The 17,835-nt window shown below is 45.0% G+C and overlaps 1 protein-coding gene across 2 annotated transcripts in view; it reads left to right on the top strand.

The window, feature by feature from the left end:
• Nucleotides 1-17,835, top strand: part of LOC146835074 (vitamin D3 hydroxylase-associated protein-like) — a 305,684-nt gene that overhangs the window by 80,439 nt on the left and 207,410 nt on the right. For both annotated transcript variants that reach the window (XM_085602740.1, XM_085602739.1), the window contains exons 2-4: nt 1,882-1,995; nt 9,459-9,602; nt 14,232-14,365. In XM_085602740.1, the coding sequence (XP_085458866.1) occupies nt 1,882-1,995; nt 9,459-9,602; nt 14,232-14,365 (392 nt within the window). The remainder of the gene's footprint in view (nt 1-1,881; nt 1,996-9,458; nt 9,603-14,231; nt 14,366-17,835) is intronic.

Here is a 17,835-nt window from a genome sequence, read left to right as displayed (position 1 = left end):
CAACTGTACCTCTCCTTCCTTGCACTGCTCCCAGCATGCACCGAGCTCATAGCTCTCCCAGCTGCAGCAACTCTCTGTCCTCGCACTTCCTCCAGCAGCATCTACTGAGCTCATACTTCTCCGAGTTACACCTCTCCTTCTTGGCACTGCTTCTAGCATGCACTGAGCTCATGGTTCTCCCAGCTTCACCTCTTCTCCCTCATACTGCTTTCAGCAGCATGCCCTGAGCCCATAGCTCTCCCAGCTGCACCTCTCCTTCCCCGCTCTGCTCCCAGCATGCACTGAGCCCATAGCTCTCCCAGCCTGCAAACCTCCTTCCTGGCACTGCTTCCAGCATGCACTGAACCCATGGCTCTCCCAGCCTGCACCTCTCCTTCCTGGCACTGCTTCCAGCATGCACTGACCCCAGAGCTCTCCTACCTGCAGCACCTCTGCTTCCTGGCACTACTTCCAGAAGCATGCACTGAGCTCATACCTAACCGAACTGTACCTCTCCTTCCTTGCACTGCTCCCAGCTGCAGCAACTCTCCTTCCTCGCACTGCCTCCAGCATCATCTACTGAGCTCATACCTCTCTGAGTTACACCTCTCCTTCTTGGCACTGCTTCTAGCATGCACTGAGCTCATGGTTCTCCCAGCTCCAGCACCTCTCCTTCCTGACACTGCTTCCAGTAGCATGCACTGATCTCCCATCCTGCACCTCTCCTTCCTGGCACTGCTTCCAGCATAAACTGAGCTCATAGCTCTCCCAGCTCCAGCACCTCTCCTTCCTCGCACTGCTTCCAACATGCACTGAGCTCATAGCTCTCCCAGCTGTAGCCCTTCTTCTTCCTCACACTTCTTCAAGCATGCACTGAGCTCATAGCTCTCCCAGCTGCAGCCCTTCTTCTTCCTCACACTTCTTCCAGCATGCACTGAGCTCATAGCTCTCCCAGCTGTAGCCCTTCTTCTTCCTCACACTTCTTCAAGCATGCACTGAGCTCATGGCTCTCCCAGCTGCAGCACCTCTCCTTCCTCGCACTGCTTCCAGCATGAACTGAGCTCATAGCTCTCTTAGCTGCAGCACCTCTCCTTTCTGGCACTGCTTCCAGCATGCACTGAGCTCATAGCTCTCCCAGCTGCAGCCCTTCTTCTTCCTCGCACTTCTTCCAGCATGCACTGAGCTCATAGCTCTCCCAGCTGCAGCCCTTCTTCTTCCTCACACTTCTTCCAGCATGCACTGAGCTCATAGCTCTCCCAGCTGTAGCCCTTCTTCTTCCTCACACTTCTTCAAGCATGCACTGAGCTCATGGCTCTCCCAGCTGCAGCACCTCTCCTTCCTCGCACTGCTTCCAGCATGAACTGAGCTCATAGCTCTCTTAGCTGCAGCACCTCTCCTTTCTGGCACTGCTTCCAGCATGCACTGAGCTCATAGCTCTCCCAGCTGCAGCCCTTCTTCTTCCTCGCACTTCTTCCAGCATGCACTGAGCTCATGCTCTCCCAGCTGTAGCACCTCTCCTTACTCGCACTGCTTCCAGCATGCACTGAGCTCGTGGCTCTCCCAGCTGTAGCACCGCTCCTTCCTGGCACTGCTTCCAGCATGCACTGAGCTCATAGCTCTCCCAGCTGTAGCACCCCTCCTTACTGGTACTTCCTGGCCATACAGCTCTCTGTCAGTATCTTTGGTGCCAATACCTTTCGCTTCTCATGTCTGTATGCAAACATAATTTTGGCCTCAGAAGTGGCAAAGCCAATAGGTCTCACTTATGACTGATAATGCATTCCAGACCTATTGGCTTTGCTGAGGCTTGTTTCTGTATGAAAAATAGCTACACAAAGGTAAAGATAGGAAAGTGTTATTAATGCAAGACTTAGATTTAACATTATTGATATTCTCTTGCAGAATGGAAAAATCAACATGGATGCCATTGTGTCTATGTCACTTGTAGAACTAGCAGCAAAGCTTAAGGAAGGCTCAGTCACACCGGACACTGCTCTTCACGCCTATATTGGAAAGGTAAAGGAAATTATGAATTGTCAAATGACAGTTGTGAAAGTGTGTGTTGATGTTATGAGTAAAAAGATTACTGAAACCAATAGGAGTTTGATTTAACTACTGTGATATACAGCCATGATTTATAGATACCAGGTTGGTGAAGCCACCATGCTTGTATCACAAGGCGTTCAAAGTACCTGAGCTACAATAACAACTGTCTATCATACAATGGGAATCTCGCAGGTAACCTGATGTCCTCAGTTTCAGAACTGTTTGTGTGGGCTCCCTTCGAACCAGCTTGTTACCTTTTCCAGTTGTGGCGATGTGCACTCTGTTTTTCGAAGTCAAGTTCAAACTGGGACCGTGTGCCCATTTACAGAACAAATGTACTATGACAAAGGCACACGCTAATTCTTTGAGTTACAACACGTGCTATAAGATGACCAATATATATATATATATATATATATATATATATATATATTATCTACTGGCGGTCGCCAGTAGATAGTTATAGTTAGGACCTATTTTCCATAGGAAATCCGCAACATTCTATTTGGAATAACCTTGGCGCTGATTGACGAATGTTCGCGAAATTTTCCAAACTTTTGGCCAGCTCCGCTCCGACCCTGAAAGTTTCGCAGTGATTCGTCAAGCGGGGGCTGAGAAAAAAGGGGGGTCCCAAAACGCGTTTTCCCCATGCCATTTCCCATAGGACCTGTTGTCGCAGCTACAGCCCGAACTGCTGAACGGAATTACACCAAATTTGGCAAAGAGGTAGTCCTCAGTTCAGACTCATGCCTTTTGCTTAAATGGTGTAAATCTGTTCGGTAGTACCTGAGAAAATTACAGTTAAAAGTACATATATATCTATGGCCGAGGAGGATCCGAGGACCCTCCCCGCACCCAGCGCGCACCCTGCCGTGCACGAGCTGAATGCTAATTGGCTGTCAACACTCCAGATCAGGAAGTGTTGGCAGCCATCTTGTGCCCCAGGGACCGCCACCCCCGGGGCTCCAAGATTGAATATGCGGGGGGGCTCACGGCCCCCCCCCGCAGCCCCGGGGACCGCCACCCCCGGGGCTTTATTATAAATGGGTGTGGGGGCTCAAATGCCCCCCCAAGCCCCGGGGACTGCCACCCCCGGGGCTTTAATTTAATGTATGCGGGGGGCTCATGGCCCCCCGCAGCCCCGGGGACCGCCACCCCGGGGCATGTTTGTTTAGAAAAAAAAAAGTGTGGGGGGGCTCGAGCCCCCCCACACGCCCCGGGGACCGCCACCTCCCCGGGGCACCAATTATTTAAAATAGGGGGTCCGTTATGGACCCCCAAGCCCTGGGGACCACCACCCCCCGGGGCTTAAAACTAAGTGGGAGGGGGGCCGCGCGGCCCCCCTCCTGGAGCCAAAGATGGCCCTGGGGACCGCCACCCCCCAGGGCTGGCTCCTGCAGTGTCACAGGGTGCCCACCCCCAGGACACTGCTGTTTGCAATGGCAGGGCGGGAGCCTCGCGCCTCCCACCCTGCCATCGCAAACTGCTTTGCTTCATTGAAGCAAGAGCAGGGAAACCTGCTCTCGCTTCAGTGAAGCAAAGAAGATCGTTTTTCCACATGGGGAGCAGCATGTTAGCTGCTCCCCATGTGGTAAAGCAATGCCGGCTCCCGCAGGAAGCGGGGAGCCGGCTGGGACCGTGGGGGGATTGGGACCCCCCCATGGTCCCCAACGAGATGGCCAGGCCCCGGGGATGGGGTCCCCGGGGCCAGTAGTGGCCCAGGAGGGGGGCCACGCGGCCCCCCTCCTAAAAATAAATAATTAAAAAAACGGCCCCGGGGGATGGGGTCCCCGGGGCCAAAAGAGGACACAGGAGGAGGGCAAGGCAGCCCCCCTCCAAAAACAAAAATAAAAAAAAAGTCCATGCCCCGGGGGATGGGGTCCCCGGGGCAAATTATGGCCTCGGAAGGGGGGCCACGCGGCCCCCTTCCCGATTTTATTATTTTATTTTTATAAAAAACATACAAATTGAGGGCAGGCCCTGGGGGATGGGGTTCCCAGGGCCAAAAAATAAGAAAAAGAAGGGGGGCTACACAGCCCCCCTTCTTAAAAAGAAACATTTTTTAAAAAACGGGATGGGGAGTAGGCCATGCCCCCTCCTTTCATCACTCTGCAAACGCGCCCCCTGGCGCGTTTGCAGAGGGGGAACAAATACCCCTTCAATACTGGTGGTCCCTGGGGGCCAACTAGCCCACCAGGAACCTCCAGTATGCGCCAGGGGGCTGCGTTGCAGAGAGGTGTAATGAGGCCACGCCCCTTTTTACACCTCTCTACAACGCAGCTCCCTGGCGCTTACTGGAGGTACCTGGTGGGCTAGTTTGATGGAATTGATGTGTAAGACTCTAACTCTTTATTCTAATGCCTACCATACCAAGTTTAAAAATTGCACTGATGATAATGATTTCATCTAATAATTTACTTTATTAATGGTGTTTCTCTGTTTTATATCATTTTTTTAAACTGTTCTTGTTGGTGATCGCCTGTCTAAATCATAATGTGTAAAAATCTTATATTTATGTCATTATTTGTACTTTTATGGCTTTTAACCAAAAAAGAGATTTATGATGATGATAACCTTCAGTTGTCTCTGGCAGAGCAATGTAAGACAAATAATGATTATTAAACATATGTGAACACAGTGAATCATACCAAAGTTTGTTAATCTTATACATTCACTCGTACCACTCCCCATCCTGAAAGCTAGGAAGAGCAGAGCAGTAGGAGGCACTTGTCAGTGAATACAGACTCCAGGTAGAGACTTGATAAGTGTTTCATAGGAGTAGGGGTTCACGCCTCACTTTAAATACATAATATAAAGTTATGGAAAGTATGTTTTTGGGGCCATATTTATGTCAGGCTCTTGTAGCAGCAGAGGTGACACATATGCAGCCTTCTGACAGGAAAGAGAATGCTGTCTGCTTCAGAGGCTTCTTTCCCAGGGTAGGCACACTCAGATTCATTGGGGACGATGATGATGGTGGGCGGATCGCCGCAGCCGGGCCAGCGGTGGTCACCGCCGGACCGGCGGGGGCGATCCGCCCGCCATCCTGACTGCAAAGACCCCCCGCCATATTATGATGGCTGGGTGGTCCGCGGCGGACAGAAAGACTGTCCGCCACTTTTCCGCAGGCCGACTCGTCGACCGGCGGCAAACGGGTTTAATATGGTGGCGGTGTCTGGAAGACACCGCCATCAATATTACTCTGCAGGCTGTGATTAGCCTTTCGATGGCTGCATTGCCGCAATGGAAAGGCTGGCGGTCCTGCTGTTGGGGGCCCGTTGCGGGGCCCCAGGGTGTTGGGGGTGTGGGGGCTGCACATGGGGGGTACCTATGGTACCCCCGCGTTTGCATGTACAATGTAGCAGGCACAGAGCGGTGCCTGTCACATTGTGCATGTAAAAGCACAACATGTATCTTTTACATTGCAGTGGGTGCTGCTTGAAGCACCGTCCGCCACAATGTAAAATATACAGGATGCGCCTGCCACACTGGTGGGCGCATCATAATTCGTATGGTGGGACCGCCGCAACTATGGCGGGCGGTCCCATTTGCAAGTCCGCCCGCCATCGTAATCGGCCCCATAGTTCCAGGGGCGGCTGGTGACATTTGAAAGTGGTGAGCCGCAAACTTTGTGTCGGAGTGCACCGTGGCGAGCGAGTGGGTAAACGGTGCATTTTCAAGCAATTTTGAGAAGCAAGAAGGTTAATGAAGCAATTGTGAAAGTGCAGTTATGACATTAATAGACTAGACAACCACACTGCCAAAAGCATACTATTGAGAAACTCTGGTACAAGGGACCAACCGACTCGCAGCAAATCTGGCTCTCATTCAAAACTGGCACTCCCAGGGGGCTGCAAATGTGAAGCACGCATCACCTGCACAATTTCCCTCCCCCACCCCGTCGGTCCCCCAGACCTTCAGCAACCAGAATAACCCCCACCCCCCAAAGTGCATTTCCACCTCCACCATTAAACACCACCAAGAATAAAGGAAAGGTCTCAGCGCATGCTCACGTCTGTCAGACACCAGTGGCATTCATGCTGCCGCCATTTACTTTGCACAGTCAATCTAGTGACGTACATGTGCGAATGTGTGTACTGCTAACACAGGCACACCACAAACTGACATGTACCCATACCCTGAAGAAATGTCTGCTTTACTTATTGCTGGCCTTGTTGCTTCACTATAAAACCTACACGTCTCTTAACATTCGAAAAATCCACATTACTAATTACGGACCAAAACAATTTCAAAGCTAAAAAAAATATCACATTTTTGCAGTCCTATATTATCACGATTTTTCGCAATTTTACTAAGGAACACAGCCTTTAAAAAACCGTAAAACGTGTGAGTCAGAGGGCAAACATTTTATACACATGGGAATATTCATCACATACCCCCAATAGACCGCACTCGAACGTCCACCCCATATTTCACTTGAATGTACGTTTATTTTATAGTTTTCAAACAACCCTTCTTCGCTTAGCAGTAGACAGGGCCTCATAAGACATGTTTGAACTTTGTATTAAAACTGTCAAAGATCTGTGTTGTCTTCACAATCCTTGTAGTAACAAATAAAAATAAAAAGTGCTGCGTGCAGCATTTTTCATTGGAAAAAACAAGCTTTGCCATATTGATTCGAAAAATCTAAAGGTTTTGTTCACCCTTGCCCCCACGCAGCCCTGGCCTCAACCCTTCACACCTTGCAGCCTGTCTCTCTCCCCGGAAGTGGAGAATGGGTCCCTCTCACTGTAATACACTGAAGGATTCACACGAATGCCAGGATACATTCAATTGCTCTAACAAAGAAGGCCGTCACGTCAAAGTGCTAACAGCCCCTTCCACAACCATATTATTAATAAACCCCCTCGTATTCCTGTCTAAAAAGTACTGTCTGGGTGGTTTTCACTGCCTTAATGTTGGGGGGCGTCCGCTCACGGTGTTCGACCTCTCTGCTTGCTGCAGGAATTATTTGTCGTAATATCAGGAAAACTGAGAGTAAAAACGTTCTCACCAGAGCATAAAACAAGCCCACAAGCAGCCAGTAACCCAGTCCATACACTACTCTGGAAGACCAGCCCTTCTGGCACTGCCAAATTGCCAAATACACTAGTCCGTCCAGGCGTCACTGAAGGAAAGCACATTTCCAAAACAGCATATATGGGGAAATTGTTGTGAGTGTTGAATTTACATTTCAGTCAAAACGTCCCTGGAAAAAAGAAAAACAAACCCTCGAACTTTGTAGGATTCAAACAAAAGACTGAACGAAGTGGACAGTGTTATTGAACAGAAGATGGAACAAAAGTGACTTTTTTTTAAAGTTCTGTGTTAACCATCTATGATGGTCGATACTGCACAGAAGCAGATAAACGCTGCCATCTGAAAACAGGAGTACGGGGAGGGCATCTGCTTAATGTAAGCCTGTCCTACATACACACCAACCCCTGCACAGACCTTCCAAAGATGTGTGGAGGGGGTCTCGGTTACTTAATCGTGGGCCTGGTGTTGCGAACAATAAAGTTATTCCATTTGTTATTTATGATTGGCGAGCCCCCGAGCAACCTGTAAGATTATGCCTCCTGTAAAACCGAAACTTTGCCAGCAGCAAGCACATGCGATAACACCTGTGATCCAAAACCAAACTATAAACAAGCATTTGCAATGCAATAGGTCTCGCAGTTACGCGAGTTTCAGCTATTGACATTGTAAATAACAATGCCTATTATTTATGTTTTTAAAACAAAAACAAAAATAACAGGCATTATTATTTGCAATGTGAATATCTCGCGTAAATGCGAGACTTATTGTATTGCAAATGCTTGTTTTTAACTAGCGCTTCATACCACACTTCTACACTTTCCAAGCAATGTAAATTCCCAATGTAATGGTAGACAATTTACCAACCACAAGAGGATGGAAAGCGGAGTCTGCCTTGCTAGGGATGTATACACGTATCTTTCAGGCCCCTGCTGAGGTCTACGGAGAGAATTATCTCTCGGGACACCGATTCACCAAAATACCAAGGGTCGCAGAAGGGAAATCTCACACCTTCTAACTTGGGTTTGCATCACAGTATGTGCCCAGCAGCCCGCTATTTCCTGCTGGGGGGAGTCAGGGGAAGGGCATCGAGTGCAAACAACCGAAAGTAAACAGGGCTCACAGAGGCTGCTTCCTTTCTCTACTTGGTGCTGCCAGTCGCGGCTCGCGGGGGGGGGGGGGGGGAGTGTTGGGGTCGCGCATGGGGGGGAATGAAATATTTAATAAAAAAAAAAAACTTACCTCACAGCCGGTCCCGTCCACGCCACCTCGCTCTCAGACCTCTGATCCCCTGGGCGCCTTCACTAGTAACGGTACTGGAGGAGGGGCCTGCCAACCCCTCTCAGCCAATCCTAGCGCTGCCAGCAGCGCCAGGATTGGCTGACGGCACAGCTTACGCTACACCCACCGCCTGCCCATTAGGAGACCGAGGGGCTCCTAATGGGCATGCGCAAGGCAGTAAAATCACAAGTACGCATGACTGGACACGGAGTAAAAATTAATCTCCATGCCCACTCATGCGCACTTGTGCTGCCTTTCCCTAGCTTGTGACAATGCATGTCAGTCAACATGACGCCGGACCGCCCACGGTCCGACGTCATGCTGACTGACATGCATTGTCAGTTAGTTCTCCCCCACCCTCGGCGTCTCTGAACTTGCAGGCGCGGGGGCTACGCCCCAATGGGCGATCCGCGCCTGCATAGTTCACACTCTGGGATCTTGGCAGACAGCTCTTAAGGGAAGAGAGTGTAGAGATATGTTGGTTGAAACTGAAAATAGGATTGTCTCAGGTACTAGCTATGAATCTCCGGTGTTTGGACAAAATATCAGAGAAAAAATATTGTGTGGTCAAAATATCGTGTCAAGAAGGTAAGTTTTTATAGATAAGCATAGTTGCGCTCTATATAACTCCACTTATAGGAGCATTGACGATATAGATATCTTCAAGGTATGTAAATGTGGAGTTAAGAAAAGTAGATCTGTACTTAACTATTTGCACTTACCTTCTCAATATTTTGGTCCTCGATACTTTAAATAGGATATTGTGTCCACACTATATTTTTGTTTCCAATAAACTGTCAGTGATCCAAATCTCCTGGCTAGATAGGGACTGGGTAGGTGCCAATAAAAATGCATCATGTTGGTTGGGTACAGCTGTCTGATTTACAGTGTGTAGTACTACATGGATGAATAGGATATTGCACGTGGTGAGTCACATAACTGTCGAGAGACAGTTCTGACATATTACATAAAGCTCTGGGATGTGTATGGTATTTTATGTGATACACTGGTGGGCTGGGGAACCTGTTAGTCACAGTGGTGCAAAAAAGGGGTAAAGGTAAAGGTTTCAAGCCAATAAATGATACGAGCCTTGGCTATCTATTTTCACGTTTCAGGCACTGGAAGTGCACAAGCAAGTCAACTGCTTGGCCGATTTCCTTCCCGAGTGTGAGGCGCAGCTGAAGGAGGTGAAGAAGGACAGAGCTAAAGGCCTTCTGTATGGAGTACCAGTCAGCATCAAGGAGCACTATGGCTACAAGGTGATTTATGTTTCTTGTAATATCCCTCTAGGAGCCTGATTATGAGTTTGGTGGTGTGGTATCCCTGTATGAGGTACCACTTTGCTTAATTCTGATTCTTCCCTGTACGAGGTACCAGCAGGGCAACTTTCTGGAACCTCTGCATTTGAGCAGCTTGCAATCAGGGACTTATTGTGTGTTGACCAAACTTGGCTAAGCCACTTTTTGTCAATCATCCAACACATTTGTTGCTACAAGAAGGGGAACACTTTAGTATTGCAGAGACATAAAGAGACATTCTGAAGTGCATTCAGAGAGGTACTATAACCTAAAAGTGAGGCTGCACAGTTGCAGACATTAACATTTGTCACAGAGATCTCAAGAGCTAAATATTTTTCAGTAATGTGTGTATCAATGATGGATGTGTTGTTTGTTAAAGCTGGTAAAATTGATAGCTACTGCAAAGATGTGATAATGTCTATTTAGCTATATACAGTTTTAATAATTCTGGCAAATGGTTTGTCGTTGAGTCTTAAACATATGCAAGAAGCTGTTTTATGTAGAGCATATTTGACTCAAGGGCTCAGAGCCCTTTCCATGAGCACCGGATTACATTGCACAAGGTCAGTTTTTAGGCACGGAGACTTTATCGGGCTGAATTAGAGTTTGGCAGAAAGTTGACTCTGTCTCCGCCAACTCAAGGTCCACCCACATGATTTACAGAAGGACGGACCTTAAGTATGTCAGCGAATGTTACGTACTCCTTTGACGGCGCTACAGAGGAAGGCCATTGGAGGCTTGGCCTTTCGACCGCCCACCTGATTTAAAGTGGGGAGATTATTTGAAGATGGCTAAATGTGACACAACATTTACCTTTTAGGGAGAGCCATTGTTCTTACTTTGATGTTTTTACTAGTTCATGCAATGACACAACATAACACAGCACAGCTTAAGGTATAGTCCAGCATGATGCGACAACACACACCCAAGTATAACCTGCGTAGCATTACACAAAACCATTTAACACACCACATCATAATGTACACAGCATAGAACAACATGATGTAAGATAACAATGTTAGATAACAGCTTAGAGGGATATGTTACCTGTTATTTGACCCTCCTGTATATGGATTTGTATTGTAGGTATAAAAACTGTAATAAAGTTTGTGTTTAAAAAAATAACATATATAGCCCAGCACTACATAATACAACATGATGTAACCCACCATAACAACGCACCCTAACATACCAGCATAGCATGATATGACTCTAGACAACACAGTCTAGCATAAAACAGCGCAGCACAGTATGGCATAAAAAACATAATGTATGATAACATAACACAGCACATAACAGCAAGACATACCATAACAGCAGGACATAACATAAAACAACAAACCATAACGTAGAGCATAGCAATGCATAACAGCAAAATACAACACCTATCTCATAACACAGCACATATCATACCATAACATAGCAAAGACAAGCACAGGCTGACACAACATAACATAGCACAAACCTATACCACAGCATAGCTCCACACGACACAATGTAACACTATACATCAATATGTAACATGATGTAGCACTAAATAGCACCACTTATCACAACACACAATGTCATAAAAGGCTGGAAGAAATAGGCATAAGGAGGAGTTGGAAGAGGGAGAAAGAAAAATCCAGAGAAAACTCCATTCTTCCGTCTTTATAAAACTGGAGAACACATCACAGTGGGCTTCACTTTAGAATGTATGCCAGTCACTGTTTAAATATCCCATAAAAACTGTGCTGCAGAAAGCAGTTTGGGAGTCAGAAGAAAGAAGGTAACATATGGAAGGGTTCTGGCCTGCTTGGTGAAGGACTCAGGAGTAAGAATCATCCTTCATGTTAAATTTGTGGAACTGAAGATCTTCTGTTTGGGTAAGGGAAGGTGGCCTCTTGCTCTGCCACAAGGCATATAAGGACCTAGATGAGGGTACAGAGATGGTGGCATCCTGATGGCATTACAGCAGCTAGACTAGTGGTGACTGGACATTTGTATGTGTTCTATTTGAAGGCAGGAGAAAGCTATTTTACTTTAATTCATTGCCTGGTGTGTGAGGAGCAGTCCTTGGTAATTCGGGGACCTTTGAAGCACCCAGGAACTGGTTGTGAAGAATCTTTACATATATAAACCACAGACTGCTTTTTGGTGAACCATTCCAAAAATATGTAGATTTGCTGAAAGTGATTGAAAGTGTGTTTTAAAGTATTTTTTCCAGAAGCTGTTTTCTGTTAAAACCATTTAATGAGAAGGGAGAGGTGGGATTACTTTGTTTCAGTGCCAAAAAACACTAGCAGAGGATAGGGCAATGCGACTCATGAGATGCACTTCCTGTGCATGTGACGTGTAGTGAATGAAACTACTCCTCAACTATTAATGGTGCCAGATGATGTGCGGAATATCTAGCACACTGAATGTCATCAATAAATTGATTTATTTGGCTTTGTCAAGATCCTCCAGATTGTCTTCTTAGCAACAGAGTGCACAGAGTGAGTCAGTGCTTGGCTAGCGGGACCCGAACTGTTCTGTATCTGACTTATGTCTATGTGCTCGTGGCTGGAGGTTTTTAACTGGCGGTGGATCTCTGTTGGGGGAGTCAGTAACAGAGCGGGGAGCTGGGAACGCTACAGAGCAACCCAGGTAAGAACACTTTCTGTTCTAGGACAACAAACTTGTGAATGTTGTGGGAAGGATAACAGGGTTAGAACAGTGATTCTCAGGATTGAAAGACCAACGGCGATATAATCTCACCACAGTCACAATGCGAACAAAGGAACTTCCAACATTAATAACTAAATAAGAGAACCTTGGGAATCGATCTACGTGATAACATTTTAGGTTTGTTGGGATCCTAGAAGCTCCCAAGGTCAGTTCGTAAGTGATAGAACTCATAATGGATCTTATCAAGATGTGTATCCTCCTGGATCACAAGAGAGACTTAACAATCACTTTAAACAATTTCCAATCAAAAATCAAGCCATTCTGCCCAAAATTACTTTTCTAAGTGCTAGAAAGTCACTGATAAGATCAGAAGAATCCTAGAAACACCGGCCTTACCAATTATGATGCAAGAAACCTATTAGGTTAGGGATATCACATTTATTCTAATTAGAATAAATATGATATCCCTAACCTAATAGGTTTCTTGCACAAAACTACATCACTAGTGCGAGAAAGGTATTTCTTTCATTCATTAATACCTTTATGCATGTAACAGCTTTATACATTAATTTAAAATCATCATATGTTGTTCAGCACTACACATTTAAAAAAAGGTATAATACTTTCCCCAAAAGGTGCACTCATTTGAACCCTGATACAGTTCAATACAAATTTCTCTCATTATCACTTTATCATCATTAACTGAACCACAATATCCTCTTAATGAGACATAATGCATTACAAACAGCATAGGTTCAAGCCAGAATGCAAAAGTACATTTATGGTGCATTTTGCACTGTAATACATCATATAGCCTTTATCCTAATTGACAAGAAAGATGAATAAAATATTGTCTTGTAATGCATATTAAGAACTGTTTTAGGAATAGCAACTCACTATATTTCTGACAAAAGAGAAGAGACAACAAATACATGCCAGGACAAATAACAATGTAAGAATAAAATCATCAAACTTGAATACTTTGCAGAGAAATTCAAGGAGATTTATGTGGAACTTAATAATTAATAGTAAAACTGAATATTTGATAATACATTATTTTCCTAAACTAATATTTAGCCTCGCACTATAAACCTATACTTCTAGCTATCATCTTTGTAATGTGTTACAAATATTCTTCTCTTTTCTTTTGACACATATTGTCACTAGTAAAATCCTATATTGAGCTTTCAGAAGTAGGATGCAAAGAGATCTGAGAACTACTCATGAAAAATGCTTTTATCAGGGTCAATAAAATGTAGGCTGAAGAGGTGGGTGAGAATTCCACACAGCAATACTCCATATGGTGCACCCAAAATACTGAATAGATGTTGCCCTGGACTGCATCTGCCAATACAGAGGATGCTCAGGGATGATGCTACAGAAGATTTGAATATGTTGTGGAAAGAACAGACATATATGATTATTTCAGTCAAAGATAATCATCGTATATGGACTTTAATGGTTATCCAGTGGATAGAGTAAGTTTACAAAGTAGCATATAGACAGGCAAAAAAAGGAGTTAATTTGGTGTGTGGGTACCCTCATCTTAGTGCTAAAGCTGTAGTTCAGTCTTAAAAGGGGACACTCCCAAAACTGTATTTTTTAGGAGCTCAAATACCAAATCAGTGTAAACTTCACAGATGCAATGGCCATAGAGAAATTACAGCTAGGGGCCATTACAACAATTTTGTGATTTAGTACATCATGTCAGACCAATCTGAAGAAAGGAGACAAAACCTAACAGGAAGGGATGCAAGCTCCCCTGCCTACCTTTTGTTTAGTTGGTCTGTGTTCATTGTCCTGATCGTCTCAAAGTGATTCATGACTCAAGGTACAGTTAGACTGGTGGTTGAAGTCACACATTTGTGCTAATTGAGGGCCTATGCATGAGAAAACATTTATCTCTGCCAAAGTCTAAAAATGATTCTTTTTATTTTACAGGGACATGACTCTAACTGTGGACTTGCACGTTATATCAACATCCCAGAGCAACAAGACAGCGTAATAGTGCAGGTTTTGAAAAAACAGGGAGCCATTCCATTTGTGAAAACCAACGCCTCTCAATCCATGTTCAAGTAAGTGAAGAATGTATATCTTCGCTTAAATGATTGTCAACTGGTCATCAAGAAAAATGTAGTGAGGAATAAATGGGCTGAAGAGAAATGGGGACCAGTTAGAGGCTAGGTCCGCCTTTTCATGAATTACTCCCTCCTTTTCACATTCTATTCTAAGTTTTTACAGAGGTAGACTGCGATCCACATTGAGTACCATTGGCTCTCTTTCTAGTACCAATGGACGTGCACATACATTGCTTTATCAGAGCTGGTAGACAGTGTATGAGTCAGGGCTCACATTTTAATACAGATCATAGGTGAGCAAAATATTTGAAACAAAATGTATCCATTTTATGCTACATTGCATTGCGATGTTTTAGTGCTTTCCATTGTAGACCGATTGAATCTAAGGGAGGAATTAGAAGTTCAAAAATTCTTCTGAGCATTTTTATTGGAGGTTTAGTCCAGTGAAAGTGGTACAACAGGACTTAGAAGTTTTCTTAGTGATCAGTTCCACCTAGTAGGGTCTGCATAGTGAGTCCAAGGAGGACCCGAAGCATAAGTATTGTAGGAGTCAGAGTAAGGCTTTATTCAACATAAGAGGCCCACCCATCAGACCTCTCACAAGCTGGTACAACATAATAGCACCACAGAGAATCTTATAAATGATCCCGGATACAGATTCCATAATAGAACCTATTGGAGAGCGTAGACATCAAGACTAGACTGTGCTGCATGTTAAAAAACACTCATTTCAGACAACTTCTAAAGTGTGGTCTGCAGCATTCAACTGAGTCAACTGACTGCGATAAAGAAATATGCTTAGACTTAAGAAGATGCCTTCTGAATCAGAATACATGATCACTTTATACTAATAGTGGGGTCATTAATGTCCCTTCTCAAGCTATAGCCTAGCACAATGATTCAGGTCACAAGGAAACCCTAGATATAATTTCACAGCCTGAGACTGGCTTAGTGAAAGACCACAATCAAGGGTTTACTGAGTAAGGAAAATGTTCAGAGTGTGAACAGGTTCTGCTGAAGGAATGATATGGAATTAATATTAAGTGTGTGAGAAAATCATCTAATTTGCTTTAAGACAATTACTCAAAATCTGGGGAAAATATCAAGGGCTGATTACGATGCCGGTTGGACCCACATCCAACTGGCATTGTAACAGTAGCAAGACTGCCTGACAAGGAGTTGGAGGTCCCACTTCCCAGATTACGATCTGGATGCCGTGTTTCCAGTCGGAGCCTGTATTTTGTCCATTGCAGCTTGTGCTGCTGAACGCAGCACAAGCCGCAATGGAAAAAATGCAGAGTTTAAACATCCGTCCACCGTGTGGCAGGCACCGGTGCAGGGATGTTTAGGGGGGCACCACAGGTGCCCCACATGCCCCGTAGTGGAGGGCTTGGTGGGAATGGGTCCAAGCTAGGGGCCACCAAAGCCACTTTACTCCTGCCTTTTCATGGCAGGCGGAACGCCATGAAATGGCAGGTGGAAATCGAAATTGTAATCACAACAGTCTGGCTCCTCTGCCATTTGTGGATTACATTTCCAACCACCGCCACGGCGGGCTCCGTGAGCCCATCGTAAGCGGTGTGGTATTCCCCCGTGGGTTTCCCTTTTACCTCCAATGGGAACGTCAAAGTCAGTACCTGCACGGCATGGACTGTTGCAGTCCATGCCGTGCATGTATTAGTGTGCACGCACACGGGGGGCACATGTTGTGCCCCCCTGTGTGCAAACACACAGTGTGATGCACCAGGGGGTCCTGTAAGGCCCCCTTTGTTTCCTCACTGCCACACTTTTCATTGTGGTTGCACCGCCATGACAAGTGTGGCAGTGAGGAAACTCGCAATATGCTTGGCGGCCTGCAGCGGCCCACCAAGCATATTGCATCTTCAAGACTGTTGTGCCACTGCCAGGAATTTCTGATCCCTGGCAGTTGCGGTGGTCCCACGTGGGCCCTGACCACCCTGGTACTAATAAGGTGGTTGGGTGACTGCCACCACCGTGCCCCCGCGAATCTGGCGGTCCGTGGACTGCCAGGCTTGTAATAACCCCTTTAGAGGCATCAGAGTAGAACATGCTGAATTCCACCCCACCTTGAAAAGACAAATGAAATATTTATTCTGAAGCTAATGATAAATATATTAAAATTAATTATTTAAGTTAAAAGGATAAATTGAATTTCTATGTGGTCCAGCGAGACCCCATGATATGCAAATATTTATATGTATTAGCAGGAACAGAAATACATCTTGTAGCAATAGCCTTTTTTGAAGCATTTTCTGTTTTGTCAGGTGTATAAATTAAATTGGCTAGGAACAGAATAACAACAGGAAATACACACACAACTGGAGGTGATACTCTTTCAGATCAAATTCATATCTTTAATAGACCCAGCAGGCATCAGTCAAAAAGATGGTGCGACTTACTCTTATAGCCTCGTGAGCTGCTCCTGAACTCAGTAGTAAGCCAAGAGCACTATGCTCCTAAATCCCAGTAGTACACCAGCAGTATTCCAGGCACACTCAAGGACCCATGGGAATAGTCAGAAGACTTAAAAGAGCTAGTTAAAGCTAGTCACTCCAAAATCTTTGTCAATCGGACCCAGAGAGAATACATTATTTAAATGTTCAAATTTGACAATTTCCACTACTTTATTTATACAAACAGACAGATGTGAAAAATATGCTTCAGTATGCTAGCCTTCATCACCCAAACCTCAACAATAACCCAACTTATTATCAAATTCGGTCAAAGAGGGGTATGCTGTCAGACAAAAATCAGTAATAAAACAGAGGAATGATGGGCACAAAATCTAGAAGAGAGAATTAGCACAACACACTCATAGAAACAGCAATGGTAAAGATGATAAAGTACAAAGAAAAGACCTGTGTAAATTGAAAACAAAAAATGTCTTAAAATACTTGCTACAATCTTATGAGATACAAATATTACAAATAAATTTGGAACATGTTACTAAAGGGTGTTATAGAGCCCTTATTCAGAGAAGGTTCAGGGTTACCATTGATAGGCTAACGTTAAGGATTTAATACAAACACAGAGAGACGCATGGTGATTCAAGAACACAACCTATGATTGACACTGTAGAGGAACATCATCATCCACGCATAGGGAAAACCTTAAAATTGAAAGATCATGCTGCATGAGACAGTGATTGCTGTATTTATGTCATGAAATACCCTTGTGGTCTGATGTTAATTGGAAAAATTGATGTAAAAATTAAAGTGTATGTTAATAAACATTGAAGTGATAAAATGTTATCCAATATGAAAGCAACATAGGAGAAACATTTCAAATAGGCCAATCCAAATTTACACCAGTTACGATTCTAGTGGAAATCCTACCATATAAAAGGTTAAGACTCATACCAGTCAAAAAGGGTATAGTAGGGAGAGACAAAAAGTTATTTATGGACTTCAGCAGTTCATTGCACTGAAGAGCATTGCCTTTTCCTG

The sequence above is a fragment of the Triturus cristatus genome, chromosome 4_2 (assembly GCF_964204655.1).
Source record: "Triturus cristatus chromosome 4_2, aTriCri1.1, whole genome shotgun sequence".
Lineage (NCBI taxonomy): Eukaryota > Metazoa > Chordata > Amphibia > Caudata > Salamandridae > Triturus > Triturus cristatus.
Note: the sequence above shows the minus strand (reverse complement) of the source record. Positions and strands in the feature narration are given on the sequence as shown.